This window comes from Theropithecus gelada, chromosome X (assembly GCF_003255815.1).
Source record: "Theropithecus gelada isolate Dixy chromosome X, Tgel_1.0, whole genome shotgun sequence".
Taxonomy (NCBI): domain Eukaryota; kingdom Metazoa; phylum Chordata; class Mammalia; order Primates; family Cercopithecidae; genus Theropithecus; species Theropithecus gelada.
The window spans coordinates 149,665,502-149,681,439 of record NC_037689.1 but is presented as its reverse complement, the minus strand read 5'-3'; the positions used below and the strand labels follow the sequence as shown (position 1 = coordinate 149,681,439).

The 15,938-nt window shown below is 45.3% G+C and overlaps 1 protein-coding gene across 3 annotated transcripts; it reads left to right on the top strand.

The window, feature by feature from the left end:
• The first annotated feature begins 2,066 nt into the window (after nt 1-2,066).
• MAGEA10 (MAGE family member A10) lies at nt 2,067-6,198 on the top strand. Of its 3 annotated transcripts, none has more exons than XM_025372923.1 (5): nt 2,105-2,170; nt 3,657-3,755; nt 4,548-4,566; nt 4,795-4,868; nt 4,944-6,198. In XM_025372923.1, exon 5 carries the CDS (start codon nt 5,009-5,011, stop codon nt 6,125-6,127), a length of 1,119 nt encoding a protein of 372 aa, XP_025228708.1. In that variant the 5' UTR covers nt 2,105-2,170; nt 3,657-3,755; nt 4,548-4,566; nt 4,795-4,868; nt 4,944-5,008; the 3' UTR covers nt 6,128-6,198. The 3 variants fall into 3 exon arrangements, with proteins under 3 accessions (XP_025228707.1, XP_025228708.1, XP_025228709.1); XM_025372924.1 differs by having other exon boundaries at nt 2,129-2,170; nt 4,548-4,638; XM_025372922.1 differs by lacking the exon at nt 4,548-4,566 and having other exon boundaries at nt 2,067-2,170.
• The last annotated feature ends 9,740 nt before the right edge of the window (nt 6,199-15,938 follow it).

Sequence of the window (15,938 nt, the reverse complement as noted above, 5' to 3'; positions counted from 1 at the left end):
AGTAAAGAAAAAAGTAAACTAACACTAGAATAGAACTTGCGTTATTTAAAATCTATAGCAAACACACTTAAATGCGAAATGTTACAAAAATTTCCATGAAAGCCAGGAACAAGACAAAAATGTACGCTATCTTCTCTATTGTTCAAAACTGCACTGAAACACATAGCCAGAGCTATGGGTATCAAAATAAATAAGATACATGAATTTTGAAAAGAGATATTTGGAGGCAATGTTATCTTTTAAGAATATTCAAAGGAATAGGCATGTGAAATATTTAAATGAATAAAAGGCTTCAGAAGAAAAATGTTTTATGGAAGCTCATTATAGCAAAATCAAGACACTGGTCATACAAAAATAGTAAATAAATAGAACATACAGTAGAAAATATCCCATTAAAAACAGCAAAAAACTCCTAAAATTACCTTAAAAATAATCCTAACAAAAATGAGCAGGATCTTAATGGAGGCAACTGTAAAAGTTTGCTGATAGATTCAGGTGGAAGAAGTCCCAAATAAATAAAGCATTATACCATATCTATTAATGGAGAACAGAATATTTTAAAGGTGTGAATTTTCCTTAAATTATTTACAGAATTAGTGCCTTACCTTTAGTCCAAAATGAGCATCAAGTTCATATTGCTGACTTACACTCCAGAATCAATCCTGGAGGGGAGAAGGGAAAAACCATTATCAACACTCAACAAATTCTACACAGCAAAACATGATAGAATCCTAAGGAGACTGCAGAATGTTGAACTGGACCTTGTGTTTGGAGTAGGGGGAGGGGAGGACAACAGTGCATTTGAGGAGGTCTGTAGCCTGCATAGACGGCAAATAAGAGGATGAATAGGAGGAAATATTTGAACTTCTGGACCTGCTTTATTGCACAATCTGAGGCAGCACTTCACACCACGATGCCGTAGCTCTGGAGTGATATCAGGACAGCAGGAAAGATGGGGTTGATTGAGGGAATATGACTCTGGAGTCTGTTCTGCTAACCACCTGAAGCCACCTTAGTGACGACTGGTCTTTTTGAGAAATTATTGGAATATAAAGAATGGACTAGAAATAGAATAAACAGTGAACCACATAGAATAAGGTAGGTATTCTTTCATGAAATGTTTTTTATATATATGTAAATTTATATATATGTGTATATATACATTTTATATATATATATAAATACACTTGGCAGATATTTAAAATATATATTTTTACTAGGAATGAGGGTTAAAAAGCCAGACATCACTGCATTGGACTATAAAAAGTCAGCTAAACTCAAAACAGCAGGACCTCCCCACACCCCCATGCTCAGCCTTTTTCTTGTAGAAAATATACACTTTAGGACAAAAAGTTTGCCAAGTCTACTTTTGGCTTGGGAAGAGCCCCCTTAGGAAGGTGTGTGTCTTCTCCCAGAGGTCATTACAATCACGGGTGTTGCAGCTCCCCAGTGACCATCTGGCCTGGGACCCCCACCCATGCTTTGCAAGGGGTGCAGCTGGGCAAATGATCAGAGGTGACAGAAACAGAGCCTCTCCCACCCATCACTTCATCAAAGAGACAAGAGCCAGGAGGAAGACCCCCCTGAGTGAGGACCGAGGGTCCACCTACCCCACACAAAGGGGCCACAGAATCCAGCAAGCCTCTCCTGTCAGCCCTGGAAGACCCTGGTAATATTGTCACCCCGAACACAACCCTCCCCTCACTGTCACCTAGGAAGACTCCGAGTCAAGAGACATGGTGTAAGGGGGGCAGACATCCTCAGCGCAAAACAGGGGTCCAGGCTTTTCCAGGCACCAAAGTCGAGACTGAAAAACCCCATCCACACCCCCACCACGACCCACAGTCCCACGATCCCCATCCCAGTCCCCACCTCCACGCCCCTCCCCACACTCATCTTCACCACCAACCCTGCCCCAACCCCATTATCACCCCCTCCCCACCCCACCCGGACTCCCACCCCCACTCCCACCCCCACTCCCACCCCAACTCCCACCCCAACTCCGGCAGAATCCACTCTGCCCCTGCTGTCAACCCAGGGAAGCCCCGGGGGCCGGATGTGACGCCACTAACTTACGCCTCAGGGATCAGAGAGAAGCGAGGTTCTCGTTCTGAGGGACAGACTTGAGATCGGCTGAAGAGAGCGGGCCCGGGCTCTGTGAGGAGGCAAGGTGAGAGGCTGAGGGAGGACTGAGGACGCCCCCAACCCAGAGAGAAAGCCCTAAATAATTCAGCGCCGCCTCTGCTGCCAGCTCTGGACCACCTGAGGGCAGACTTCTCAGGCTGGGTTGTCACTCCCCACCCCCGCCCCCACTCTCTCTCGCCGCTTAAGCCGCAGGGGACTCTGGGAGTCAGAGCTTGGTGTGACCAGGGCAGGGCTGGGAGCCACCCCTAGGTTCTGCCAGCATCAAAGTCAGGACGCTTAGAGAGGGCTCTGCCCCTGATATCAGCCCTGGGAAGCCCCGGTCATGGCGACCAGGAATGCAAATTCTGACGTCGGTATCTGGGGCTGACGGAGGGAAAGGGATATTGGTTCCAAGAATGTGGCTTCAGGGGAGCAGAGGGTGGGCCCAGACCCTGCTGGGAAATGAGGGAGTCATGAAGGGATCCCAGGACAGGGTGCCCACCCCACTCCTGTCTCAGACTGAGATGTCTCCTCACTTGGCCTCTGGAATCCAAGGGACGGTGACTCAGGTCAGCGGCGGGGGGGCGGGGTAGAGGAGAGCAACCCTGCCAAGAGCCAAGGGGAGGAAGAAGAGAGAGGACTCAAGGGACCTTGGAGTCCAGATCAGTGGGGACCTCAGCCCTGGGCAGTTTCAAGCACGGTGGCCCATGTGATGTGTCTTTGCTGTGCCTTTGGGGTGTCAATGAGGAGAGGGCTACAGTCTGAGGAATGAAGCCTCAGGTCATCAGAGGGAGGAGTCCCAGAGCCCTGAGGGAGGACTCAGCAGATCCCCGCATCTCAGAACTAGGAAATCTGTCCCTCCTATCAGCTCTGGAACCTCAGGCAGGACTCTGAGGAAGGGAAGTGGCCCCCACTTTCTCACCGGGGATCCCAGGGAGATGGTAGCCTTGGCGTACAAGACTCATACACGGTTCAGCAGGAGGGAAAGGGCTGGGCCCTGTCGGGAGTAAATCTGAATTTATTTGGGAGGACACCCAAATAAAGAAAGTCTCCATCCCGTCGCCCTCCCCTCTCCCCTACCCCCCGCCAAATCTCCTCCTTCTGTCAGCTTTGGGAATCCCATGCAGGTGTCAACGTGTGGTGCCCCTCCTCCATTTCTGCCTCCCGGGTCTCAGGGTGATGAGGACCTTGGTCTGAGGGTTGCTGAGAAGTTATCACAAGGTTCCACACTTGGTCAACAGAAGGAGGAGTTCCAGAATCTGCAGGACCCAAGGTGTGCCCCTTAGTGAGGACTGGAGGTACCTGCAGCCCAGAAAGAAGGGATACCACAGAGTCTGGCTGTCCCCTATTCTTAGCTCTGAGGGGACCTGATCAGGATTGACACTAAGTGGCAAGCTCAATTTTGCCACAGGCAGGAAGTTGAGGAACCCTCAGGGAAATGGAGTCTTGTTGTAAAGGGGAGATATCTGCCCTGGACACCCCACAGGGGTGACAGGATGTGACTCCTTCTTATTTTTGTTTTGGAATCTCAGGGAGGTGAGAACCTTGCTCTCAGAGGGTGACTGAAGTCAACACAGGGAGCCCCTCTTTTCTACAGACACAGTGAGTCACAGGATCTGACAAGAGTCCAGGTAAGGAACCTGAGGGAAATTTGAGGATATCCCCAGCCCATAACACAGATAGGGGCCCCACAGAAATCTGCCATGACCCTACTGTCACTCTGGAGAACCTAGTCAGGGCAGTCTGCTGAGGCACCCTGTCTTATACAAGGATCACTGGTCTCTGGGAGGGGGAGGTGTTGGTCTAAGGGAGCTGCACTCGGGTCAGCAGAGGGAGGGTCCCAGACCCTGCCAGGAGTCAAGGTGAGTACTGAGGGGACACCATTCTCCAAACGCACAGGACTCAGCCCCACCCTGCCCCTCCGTCAGCCATGGGAATTCACAGGGAACTGTGGGTAGATGGACTCCCCTCACTTCCTCTTTCCATGTCTCCTGGAGATAGGACCTTGGTTTAAGGAAGTGGCCTCAGGTCAACAAAGGGAGGGTCCCAGGTCCTATCAGGCATCAAGATGAAGACCAAGCAGGCTCCTAACCCCAGGACACATGGACCCAGCTGAATATGGCCACCTTTTGCTGTCTTTTCTAGGAGGACCTCCGCAGTTGTGACCAGATGTGGGTCCCCTCATGTCTTCTATTTTGTATTAGGATGTAAACTTTTGATCTGAGAGTTTCTTAGACCAGCAAAGGGGCAGGGTCCAGGCTTCTCCAGGAGAAAGGTGAGAGCCCCTGTGTGAGCACAGAGGGGACTACCCACCCCAGAGTAGTGCGGAACTCACAGAGTCCAGCCCACCCTCCTGACAACACTGGGAGGCTGGGGCTGTGCTTGCAGCCTGAACTCTGAGGGTCCCTCAGTTCCTCTTCCAGGAGCTCCAGAGACTGTGAGGTGAGGCCTTGGTCTAAGGCGGTGTTTTCAGGTCACAGAGCAGAGAGGTCCCAGACAGTGCCAGGAGTCAAGGTGAGGTGCATGCCCTGAATGTGTACCAAGGGCCCCACCTGCTCCAGGACAAAGTGGACCCCACTGCATCAGCTCCAGCTACCCTACTGTCAGTCCTGGAGCCTTGGCCTCTGCTGGCTGCATCCTGAGGGAGCCATCTCTCACTTCCTTCCTCAGGTTATCAGGGGACAGGGAGACCAAGAGGTCAAGAGCTGTGGGACACCACAGAGCAGCACTGAAAGAGAAGACCTGTAAGTTGGCCTTTGTTAGAACCTCCAGAGTGTGGTTCTCAGCTGTGGCCACTTACACCCTCCCTCTCTCCCCAGGCCTGTGGGTCCCCATCGCTCAACTCCTGCCCACTCTCCCACCTGCTACCCTGATCAGAGTCATCATGCCTCGAGCTCCAAAGCGTCAGCGCTGCATGCCTGAAGAAGACCTTCAATCCCAAAGTGAGACACAGGGCCTCGAGGGTGCACAGGCTCCCCCAGCTGTGGAGGAGGATGCTTCATCATCCACTTCCACCAGCTCCTCTTTTCCATCCTCTTTTCCTTCCTCCTCCTCTTCCTCCTCCTCCTCCTCCTCCTCCTGCTATCCTCTAATACCAAGCACCCCAGAAGAGGTTTCTGCTGATGAAGGGACACCAAATCCTCCCCAGAGTGCTCAGATAGCCTGCTCCTTTCCCTCAGTCATTGCCTCCCTTCCATTAGACCAATCTGATGAGGGCTTCGGCAGCCAAAAGGAGGAGAGTCCAAGCACCCTACAGGCCCTGCCAGACAATGAGTCTTTACCCAGAAGTGAGATAGATGAAAAGGTGACTGATTTGGTGGAGTTCCTGCTCTCCAAGTATCAAACGAAGGAGCCGATCACAAAGGCAGAAATACTGGAGAGTGTCATAAAAAATTATGAAGAACACTTCCCCGTGATGTTCAGTGAAGCCTCCGAGTGCATGCTGCTGGTCTTTGGCATTGATGTAAAGGAATTGGACCCCACTGGCCACTCCTTTGTCCTTGTCACCTCCCTGGGCCTCACCTATGATGGGATGCTGAGTGATGTCCAGAGCATGCCCAAGACTGGCATTCTCATACTTATCCTAAGCATAATCTTCATAGAGGGCTACTGCACCCCTGAGGAGGTCATCTGGGAAGCACTGAATATGATGGGACTGTATGATGGGATGGAGCACTTCATTTATGGGGAGCCCAGGAAGCTGCTCACCCAAGATTGGGTGCAGGAAAACTACCTGGAATACCGGCAGGTGCCTGGCAGTGATCCTGCACGGTATGAGTTCCTGTGGGGTCCAAGGGCCCATGCTGAAATTAGGAAGATGAGTCTCCTGAAATTTTTGGCCAAGGTAAATGGGAGTGATCCCAGATCCTTCCCACTGTGGTATGAGGAGGCTTTGAAAGATGAGGAAGAGAGAGCCCAGGCTAGGATTGCCACCACAGATGATACTACTGCCATGGCCAGTGCAAGTTCTAGTACTACAGGCAGCTTCTCCTACCCTGAATAAAGTAAGACAGATTCTTCACTGTGTTTTAAAAGGCACATCAAATACCACATGATCTCACTCATATGTGGAATTAAAAAAAAAAAAAGTTGATATCGTGGAAGTAGAGAGTAGAACAGTAGTTACCAGAGATTGGGGAGAGGAAGGAGAAGAGGGGCTTGGAAGCAGTTAGCCAACATGGAAAATTACATTTAAACAGGAGGAATAAATTCTAGTGTTCTGTTGCGCAGTAGGATGACTATAGTTAACATTAAGATATTGTATATTACAAAATAGCTAAAAGGAAGGCTTTTCAATATTGTCACCACAAAGAAGTGATAAATGCATGAGGTGATGGATACACTACCTGATTTGATCATTATATACATATACATGAATCAGAACATCAAATTTTACCTCATAAATATCTACAATTGCATGTCAGTTTTTTTTTTTTTTTTTTTTAAATTTACGAAAACAAATGACAAGAGAAATCAATGAAGTATGTAGTGGAGGGCCAGGCTGAGGCTGAGGAAAATACAGTGCATAACATCTTTGTCTTACTGTTCTCTTTGGATAACTTGAGAACTTCTTTTCTTTTCTTCTTGGTATTTCTTCTTCTTCCGCTTCCTCTTCCTCCTTCTCTTCTCTCTTCTCTTCTCTTCTCTTCTCTTCTCTTCTCTTCTCTTCTCTTCTCTTCTCTCTTCTCTCTTCTCTCTCCTTCTTCTTTTTTTTCTTTTTTTTTTTTTTTTTTAACAGAGTCTCACTCTATTGCCCCGGCAGGAGTGCCGGGGCAGTCTAAGCTCACTGCAACTTCCGCCTCCTGGGTCCTGGGTTCAAGCGATTCTCCTGCCTCAGTCTCCTGAGTAGCTGGGATTACAGGTGCGTGCCACCATACCTGGCTACTTTTTGTATTTTTTAGTAGAGATGAGGTTTCACCATGTTGGCCAGGCTGGTCTCGAACTCCTGACCTCAGGTAATTCGCCCGCCTCAGCCTCCCAAAATGCTGGGATAACAGGTGTAAGCCACTGCACCCAGCCTCTTCTTGGTATTTTAAAATGTTGTTACTTTTACTAGAGAGTTTATGAGCTTCAGAATCTAAGGTCACACATTTATTTCTGTTTATCCAGTTTAAGAAAGAGTTTTGCTATTCTGTAAAACAAATTGGGAACCCTTCGATCTTATTTGTAATCTATAATAAAATAACATGGAACTAGAATAGTAATTTTCTTGGACATATAAAAAATAGTAAAATAGAGAAAATAATGTTAAGTGTTTATTTGTTTATTATTTTTATTTTATTGTCCTGCAAAGTTAGAAGATATATCCCTGGATCTTTGTTAAGTCGAAATTAAACTGTAATAGATGAAACCTTTGCTCACTGGTTCATTTTTTTCCCCAAACATCCACTGAGCATCTGGTCTTTGGAAGGCCCTGGGTCTGTAGTGGAAATGTTAAGTCAGAACCACCTTTACCCATAGGGTGGTAGAGTCTAGGGGCTGCAGTCAAGTAATAAGGTGGTGAGATATCCTCTAAGACCTAGAGGAAAAGTAAGACAGGGATGAGAATATTGGGCTGTAGGTGACAGTGGTCACGTACATCTCCTGAGCCAGGACTTTTGGGGCTTTGAGAAACTGCAGTTCCTTCTGGTGAAGATGAATCCAAAGAAGCTGGGTGGTGCCAGGGTCAGAGCCTCACATAGTTGAGAGAGAAAATCCTGGGATGTAAAACTGCTCTGAGCAGTTCCTTTTGGGTGGTGGATGAACGGAGAAGAGTCCACCTGGGGCAGGAATGGAAGGTGTTCTGCACTCTTGTCTCAGTGCAGTTGAACATAGCACAATAACTAGGTGATAGATGCTCATCTTATGCAAGGGTCTCCTGAGAGATAAGGATCTCATAATAAATAAGCCTGTGAATTGATGCCTAGAAGTTAGCTGACTCCATTAGAGAAACATTTTAATTGGGTCATTTTTTATGTAATTTGTACAACACTAAGCAAGGGCTAGAATTTGGTGACGAAATGAATGAAAATCATGATTTGGATGGAAAAGAACCTTGGAGAGAGGGAAGGAGTTGATACTTGACTCATATTCCATGAGCTTTGAGCAGCATCCAGCAGGGAGAAACTCCTGCACATGAAATTTTGAAAATACATCCTCTTAAGAGGGAAAATTTACAGAGTTTTATTTATGAAGCAACATTTGTGACTGATTTGGGATTCCATGTCCCGTTGAGCTGCATATTCTGAGATGTACTGGATAATAATTACAACAAAAAATGCTGAGTAGACTGTGGTGGGATTTGAGGTCAAATAATATTAGAAATAACAGCCATCTGCCATTCATTAAACTTCTAAATATGCCAGGCCCTAAGCCAGGTGCTTCACTTATATTGCTCATACTCCAGTAGTCCTATTGGACAGGGCTTATCACACCTGCTTCACAGATAAAGAACCCAAGGCTCACAGGGCTTGGGCATTTCCCAGAATCACATGGCTAGTAAGTAACAGGGCTGAAACCAGACTGCTGGTCTGAATTTCTGTAGAGCCCATGCTGTTCCCAATCCTCCCAGCTTGAGGCCGACCTCCTGAATAATACTTCATTTCTCTTCTCAGCACTGTACTATATCTTTCAGGTGACAAAAATAGGAACTCTGAGTCCAAAGTATCAGTAGTAGGCCTAGAGAAGGTGACAATGAGAATCAAACACCATTTCAGGGCAGCCTGTGGACCTTATTAATCCAGGGACCTCCTGTGTCAATCCCCAGGGTTCCTTGAGAGCTGACTCTACCCAGGAGCTGGCACTTCTGTTCAGAGCCAGCACTTCCCCACATTACAGCACCCTTTCCCTGGTTGTCCCCAGTGTTCCCTCCTGTGAAAATCTGGAACCTGGCCTGCTGCATAGCTTGTCACTGTGGTCTCTGCTAAAGGCTGTGCCCAGAACACAGTAGAGAAGCCCAGAATCGCCTGTTCTCCCTGTGACACGGAGCGTGCCTACACCCTGCAGAAGTACTCTGAGTGTTCTGCCCCATTCCGGGAAATCTCTCTTATAGTGGATGTCTAAATATCAGTGCCCAAAGCCACATTTATGTAGAAATTTACGTTGAAAGGGCCATTCAACTTCTCCTCTGCTTTCAAAGGATTTGGTCAGGAGCCAGGGAAGGAGAGCAGACAGGACATCCTCGGCTGGCAAGGGGCGTTAGGAGGATGCAGGGAAGAGCAATTACCAGAGTCCATGAGAGAGACCACATGTGAAATCAAATCCACAGAGCCCCAGGCAGGCTGTCACTCAGCTCTGAATCCAGATTTCAGCCCCGTGGGGGCAGAGACCTGAGGGAGAGAAGTGGGAAGTGGGGAAGGAGGACAGGGCAACAAACAGGGATAGACTTGGGAAATCTGGACACCATCATCGTCAACAGGATGTGGCTCTGTGATCTTAATGGGCAGGACTGTTGGCTGAATGCATTAGCGGCATGCTGGACACCTTATGCTCTTTCAAGATTCCCCTCCCTCTGTCAGGAAGAATATGGCTGGCTCCCTGCATCATTCTGGGCGAGCTACTTCTCTTGACAACTCCAGTGGCCCTGTGCACCCTTGCCAGCATCCCAGGGCTGGGATCTGTCTTTATGCCTACTGGGGCTGGTGAATTATCCCCTGGGGACTCTCCATAGAGGTTGGGCTATGTGTGTGGGTTGCTGACTGATGATCAACAGCTGAGACTCACCAGGAATGCCAATGATCAGTGGAAGGTGGTAGTGGGGCTGCATGGAGGGGAAATTGGAGGAAGAGTGCCCTGGGACTAATCAGCTCAGACTCTGCAGATGAAGGGTTTGTGTGGACATGCCTTGAAAATAATCCAGCTGGTATCCCTGACTCATATGGCCTCCTGTGTCTTCTGAGCTCTTGGCACACAAGGGGACAGGTGTCTTGGGGTGTAATCACTGGCCCGTGTTGCCACCAGACACTGTCCGGGGTAGAGGGCTGGCCAAAGGTGTGGACATGGGCAAGTTGGATGGAAACCCTGTGGAGATTGCAGCCTTCATTGTTAAACTGACAGAACATGTGGGGTCCAATGCAAAAAGCATCATGCACCGTCCTGCTGGGAGCATCCTCACCTCTAAGACACTGTTTGGGCCTGAGGAGAAGTCATCTGCAGTGACCCTGTCATGGTATTTTCCACAAGGATTCTGAACTGAAGTGAGCACAGGTAAGGGAACTGTGGGTTTCTTTATGAAGGCAGGAGGCCCACACAGGGGCCGGTTCCACACTTTGAATCAGCGAATTCCCATGCCTGATAATTTCATTCATACAGTCATTCATTCATTCATCCAGCAAATTTATTGAATACATGCTGAGGAAATATGAGGTAACAAAACTATGTGACAAGGCCCTTAATCCAGTCTGTGGGGGATGTAGGGGAGATGGTGAGGTGGTATGAGTCACTCATCTGAGTTAAGGAGGCCAGGAAAGTAGAGCCATACTTGGGGGCAGGCCTTGCACGAGAAAGGGAGGGACAGCCTATGACCAGGTCAGCAAGCTGGCCTTCTATGACACTATTGATCTGATTTTCTTCCTCGATGCTGCCTGTGTGTGAAAGCAACTGCCACTTTCTGTGCCCACCTGCCTTTGTTAATAGGGAAAGTGCTCATGGTTGGCAGATGCTTACTTCTGCTCACTTCAAGTCACTTCTACTGAAGGAACAGTTTTACTGCAAAAGCACAGGAAGAAACTTTTGGGGATGATGAATATATTTTGCACCTTCACTGTGGTTATAGTTTCATGGGACTATGTATTTGTCAAAACTCTCTGAATTGTTTCTCAGTATTTCAGAGAAAAAGTAAGCACGAAACAAGGAAAGATATAGATTACCTGATTAAAATTTTAAACAAACAAACAAATAAAGATTGTATCCAATTATAGCAGAATAAACATTCCTCTCAAGTGTGCATAAAATATTTACCAAGATAGATGGTATTCTGGGCCATCAAACAAATCTTACAAATTGAAAATATTAGAAATAATAAAAAGCATATTCTTGAAGATGCTTCTTGAAGATCATAAGGTAGTTAAGCTCAAAATCAAATACAAAGATAACTGAAAAATGCTCAAATATTGTAAATTTTAAAATATGCTCCTAAATAACCTATGGATCAAAGAGGGAGTCTTAGGAGAATTTTAGAATATACATCAAGTTGAATGAAAATAAAAATATAAGTACAAAAATTTGAGGGATTCAGCTAAAGTAGTCCTTGGGGAAAATGTATAGCATATTTTAAATATTTATATTAGAAAATAAAATCTAAAATCAATAACCAAAACTTCCACTCTAGGAAACTAAAGAAAGAGGAGCAAGTTGAATTTAAAGGAATTGAAGAGGATCCCACCTTCCTCCCTTCCCAAACTCCCACCTCTTCCCTCCTTCCTCCCTCCCCACCATCCTAGAACACACACACACACACACACACACACACACACACATCATTTTACAACAGGTTCTTTTTATTTTGATCACCATCGGGTGTACCCTGTGGGGTGTAAAATGTACTGTAGACCCTGTTGGCTATTTATTTGGGGTTAGACCTCTGGAAACTTTTCAGGTAAATCCGAGTTCTCTGGTCTTGCCCTGAAATTACTGGTTGCCCAGGGAGGTTTTTTGTTTTTTGTTTGTTTTCCTGGAATTCCTGAAAAGGTTTCCTTTTCCCTTCCTGGTGGTCTTAGGAACCTGAAAGGACAACAGGGAGATCACAGAAGGGGACTGCTTTTGGGGAAGAGGATGAAGGAGGGGTGGGAACAGGGGCTTCAGGAGAAGGGGTACAGGCTGGGGTGGGGTTGTGCCAGGCGAGGACAGGTAGGAGTCTTGGGAGGGAGCAGTCAAGGGGAAAACTAAGAGGAGCTTCTCTCACATTGATAGGACTTAGACCTAGTTTGACAGGGGGCCTTCTTGTTCCTTGCCTCTTTGGGGTTGTCAGGTGGTTGTTCTTTGGCACCTGGGCTGGAGATTTGTGGTTTCCTGGTCATCTTCACCATGTCAGTGTCACTCAATCGTCTACTCCACACCTCCTGGCCTCCTTATATATACGCTCCCTTCCACAGTGACAATAGGCCATATCCATGAGCTTTGATGGATCAGCAAGCCACTGCCCAGCCAATGGTGGCTCTGAGGGGTGAGAGGCTTAGACATCACAAAGCACCACAAGGACATTGTCATGGGTGGGAGAGGGGAAGGGGCATGGGGAGAGGGAAGAGGGGAGTCTGATGACAAAGCCAGGATGCTCTGATTGAAGAAAAAGGGGACATTTCTTTAGCACTCCTAAAGAACTTTCCTAAACTGAGTAGCGGTGCTCCTTTCCTCCCATGTTCAACTTGGGTGGGTCACATGGCAGGGAGAGAGTAATTCCTCTAAGCCTTTTCCCAAAGTCACCCCATTTCAGTGCTTCCTTCTGTGTTCTCCCACCATTATCTAGTTTTTGTATGTCTTACCAGAAATCTCTCCAAGGTAATCTGACTGTGTTTAAATATATGTGTAGATGTGAATCATCCTACTTCCCTCCTAAAAATTTCTCTTATGCATCTTGAGGACCACTCACTTGCATACTACCAAGGAACTTTTCCATATTACCGATGGAAAAGTATCTTTAGAAGTCTCCTGGGGTTTCAGTTTTCCCCAGTCTGAAATCACGGCGTTCAAGCTGTCAAACTCCAGTGAACACGCTTGTTCCACTGGATATCTTATGTGTCTTCTTTCAACTGTGGGGTCATGCTCATCTCAGTAGATGTAGTACCCAGGCATGGATTTTAACAGTGTAGAGTGAATGAGGCAGATTTTCATGCCAGAAATTATGCAGGATATTTGCATGTAGGAAACTAAAACCTAAGACTGACGAGTTCATGGAACAGGGCAGTGTTGAGACTAGTTCAACAATGTGCCTGAGGTTCTGTCCAGTGTAATAGGTTTTTTTTAAAAGGCCTTCATATTGGAAAGGGACAAATAAAACTGTCTTTATCTGCAGAAAATAAGAGTATACAGAGACAATTCTATCTATCTAAAAAAAGCTTCTAAAACTAATAAGAGTTTAGCAATGTCGCTAGATATAGATCATTATACTTGTGGTTTTATACTAGCAGTGAGCAACTGGCAATTGAGACAAAACCAACGCAATTTAAAATAGCATTAGACAATAAATATTAAGTGGATAAATATGACAGAAGATGTATCAGATCGATCAATTGAAAACTATAAAACATTAGGGAGATAAATTTAATGAGGATCTAAGTAAGCAGAGACATAAACTTTATTCATGAGTCAAAAGACTGAATATTAAGATGTCACTTGCCCTCAAAGTTTTTGATAGATTCAATGCAATAAAAATCAAAATTCCAGAATTGTTTAAACATAAATTGAGAGGCTGACTCTAACATTCATATAGAAGTGTAAAGGCCCTAGAATAGCCAAGAAAACTTTAAAAAATAGAACAAAGTTGGGGGAGTTACCCTACTTCATTTCAAGGCTTATAAACTAACAATGATCAGTATAATGTGGAATTGTCATAATTATAGCAGTGTATCAATGGAAGAGAATAAAGTCCAGGAATGGATCCACATATATATGCATATATAGACAACTAATTATTGATAAAGATGCAAATGAAGATTAGAGGAGAGAAATGATAGTGTATTCGACCATTTGATCTGAAACAATTGGATATCCATATGCAAAACTAAATTGCAGTCCACACTCTATCTATCTATCTATCTATCTATCTATCTATCTATCTATCTATCGAATCTATCAATCAAGGGAGAGAGAGAAAGAAAGATATTTTAAGGAATTGTCTCAGGTGACTGAGGTCTGATAATTCAAAATCTGCAGGACAGGCCAGCAGGCTAGAAACCGATGCAGCGTTTTGATGTTCCAATCTTGTGGTAGAATTCCTTCTCCAGGAAACCTCGGTCTTTTAAGACGTTCAACTGATTGGATGAGGCGCACCCACATTATGGAGGTAAAATGCTTTACTTAAAATCAACTGATTGTAAATGTTGATCACATGTACAAAATACCTTCACAGCAACAGCTAGGCTAGTGTTTGACCACACAACTGAGTACTATAGCCTAGAAAAGTTGACACATAAAACTAACCATTGCACATACCTTGCCCCATACAAAAATGTAACTCAAAATGAATCGTAGCCCTAAATGTCAAAAATACTTTTTTTCTAGGAGAAAGCAGAAGAAAAGTTTTACAACCTGGGGTTATGTCTTAGTCAGCTTTGGCTTCCATAACAAAATGGCATGGATTATTTAGCTGAAGCAACAGAAACTATTTTTTTTCACAGTTTTGGAGACTAAAAGTTACAGATAAAGGACTGGAGGGGTGGGTTTATTATTCCCAGCTTGTAGATGGCCCGTTCTCATTATGTTCATTCTTTTTTTTTTTTTTTTTTTTTTTGTGAGACGGAGTCTCGCTCTGTCGCCCGGGCTGGAGTGCAGTGGCCGGATCTCAGCTCACTGCAAGCTCCGCCTCCCGGGTTTACGCCATTCTCCTGCCTCAGCCTCCCAAGTAACTGGGACTACAGGCGCCCGCCATCTCGCCCGGCTAGTTTTTTGTATTTTTTAGTAGAGACGGGGTTTCACCGTGTTTGCCAGGATGGTCTCGATCTTCTGACCTCGTGATCCACCCGTCTCGGCCTCCCAAAGTGCTGGGATTACAGGCTTGAGCCACCGCGCCCGGCCTATGTTCATTCTTGTCCTTTCATCTGTATATGTGCATAGAGAGAGGGAGAAAGGGGGGGGGAGAGAGAGAGAGAGAGCACTCATGCAAGCACAAGAGTGCTTTCTTGTGTCCATTCTTATAACCACACTAATCCTGTGGAATCGAGGCCCCACCCTTATGACTTCTTTTAATATTAATTACTTTCTTAGAGGCCCCATCTCCAAATAGAGACACCCTGGGGCTGAGGGCTTCAAAATATGAATTTGATAGAGGACATAACCATTAGCAAAGAATAAACACATAGATTAATAAAACAGAATAGAGCTCAGAAACAGACTGGCACATATATAGTCAGGTGAATTGCAACAAAGGCAATAATGGTAAAAGTATAGTTTTTTCCAACAAGTGGTGCCTGAACAATTGGACATCTAGACACAAATAATAATAATAATAACCTAGACATATCCTGACAAATTTCACAAAAATCAACTCAAAATACATCATAGATCTAATGCAAAATGCAAAAACCATACAACTTCTATAAGAAAGCATAAGATAAAATCTACATAAATTTGAGTTTGATGATGAGTTTTAAAATTCAGCACCAAAAGTATCATCAATGAAGGAAAAATTAGCCAAGTTGGACGTTATTAAAATAAAAATCTTATGTTCTGTAAAAGACAGAGTTAACAGAATAAAAACAGAAGCTACAGACTAGTAGAAAACATCTGTAGTACATATATGTGATGAAGAACTTGTCTCTACAATATACACGACTTCTTAAAACTCAACAATAGAAAATAAACGAAAATAGTTGAAGATCTGTACAGACACTACACCAAAGAAGATATATAGAGAAATAAGCATAGTAAAAGTCCTGGACGTCCTTTGTCATTAGAGAATTGTGTACTAAAATCTGAAACCACCATACACCTATTAGAATGTCTAAAATAAAAAAAAGACTAATTGCTAGTGAAGATGTGGAGCAACAGAAACTCTCATTCACTGATGGTGGAAATGCAAAATGGTGCAGCCACTTTGGAAGACAGTTTGGAATTTTCTTTAAAAAACTGAGCATAGTCTTACGATAAGATTCAGCAATCCTACTCCTAGGTATTTACCCAAC

Coding starts and splice junctions, on each gene's coding strand:
- MAGEA10 (XM_025372922.1), top strand. CDS start 5,009: ATGCCTCGAGCTCCAAAGCGTCAGCGCTGCATGCCTGAAGAAGACCTT.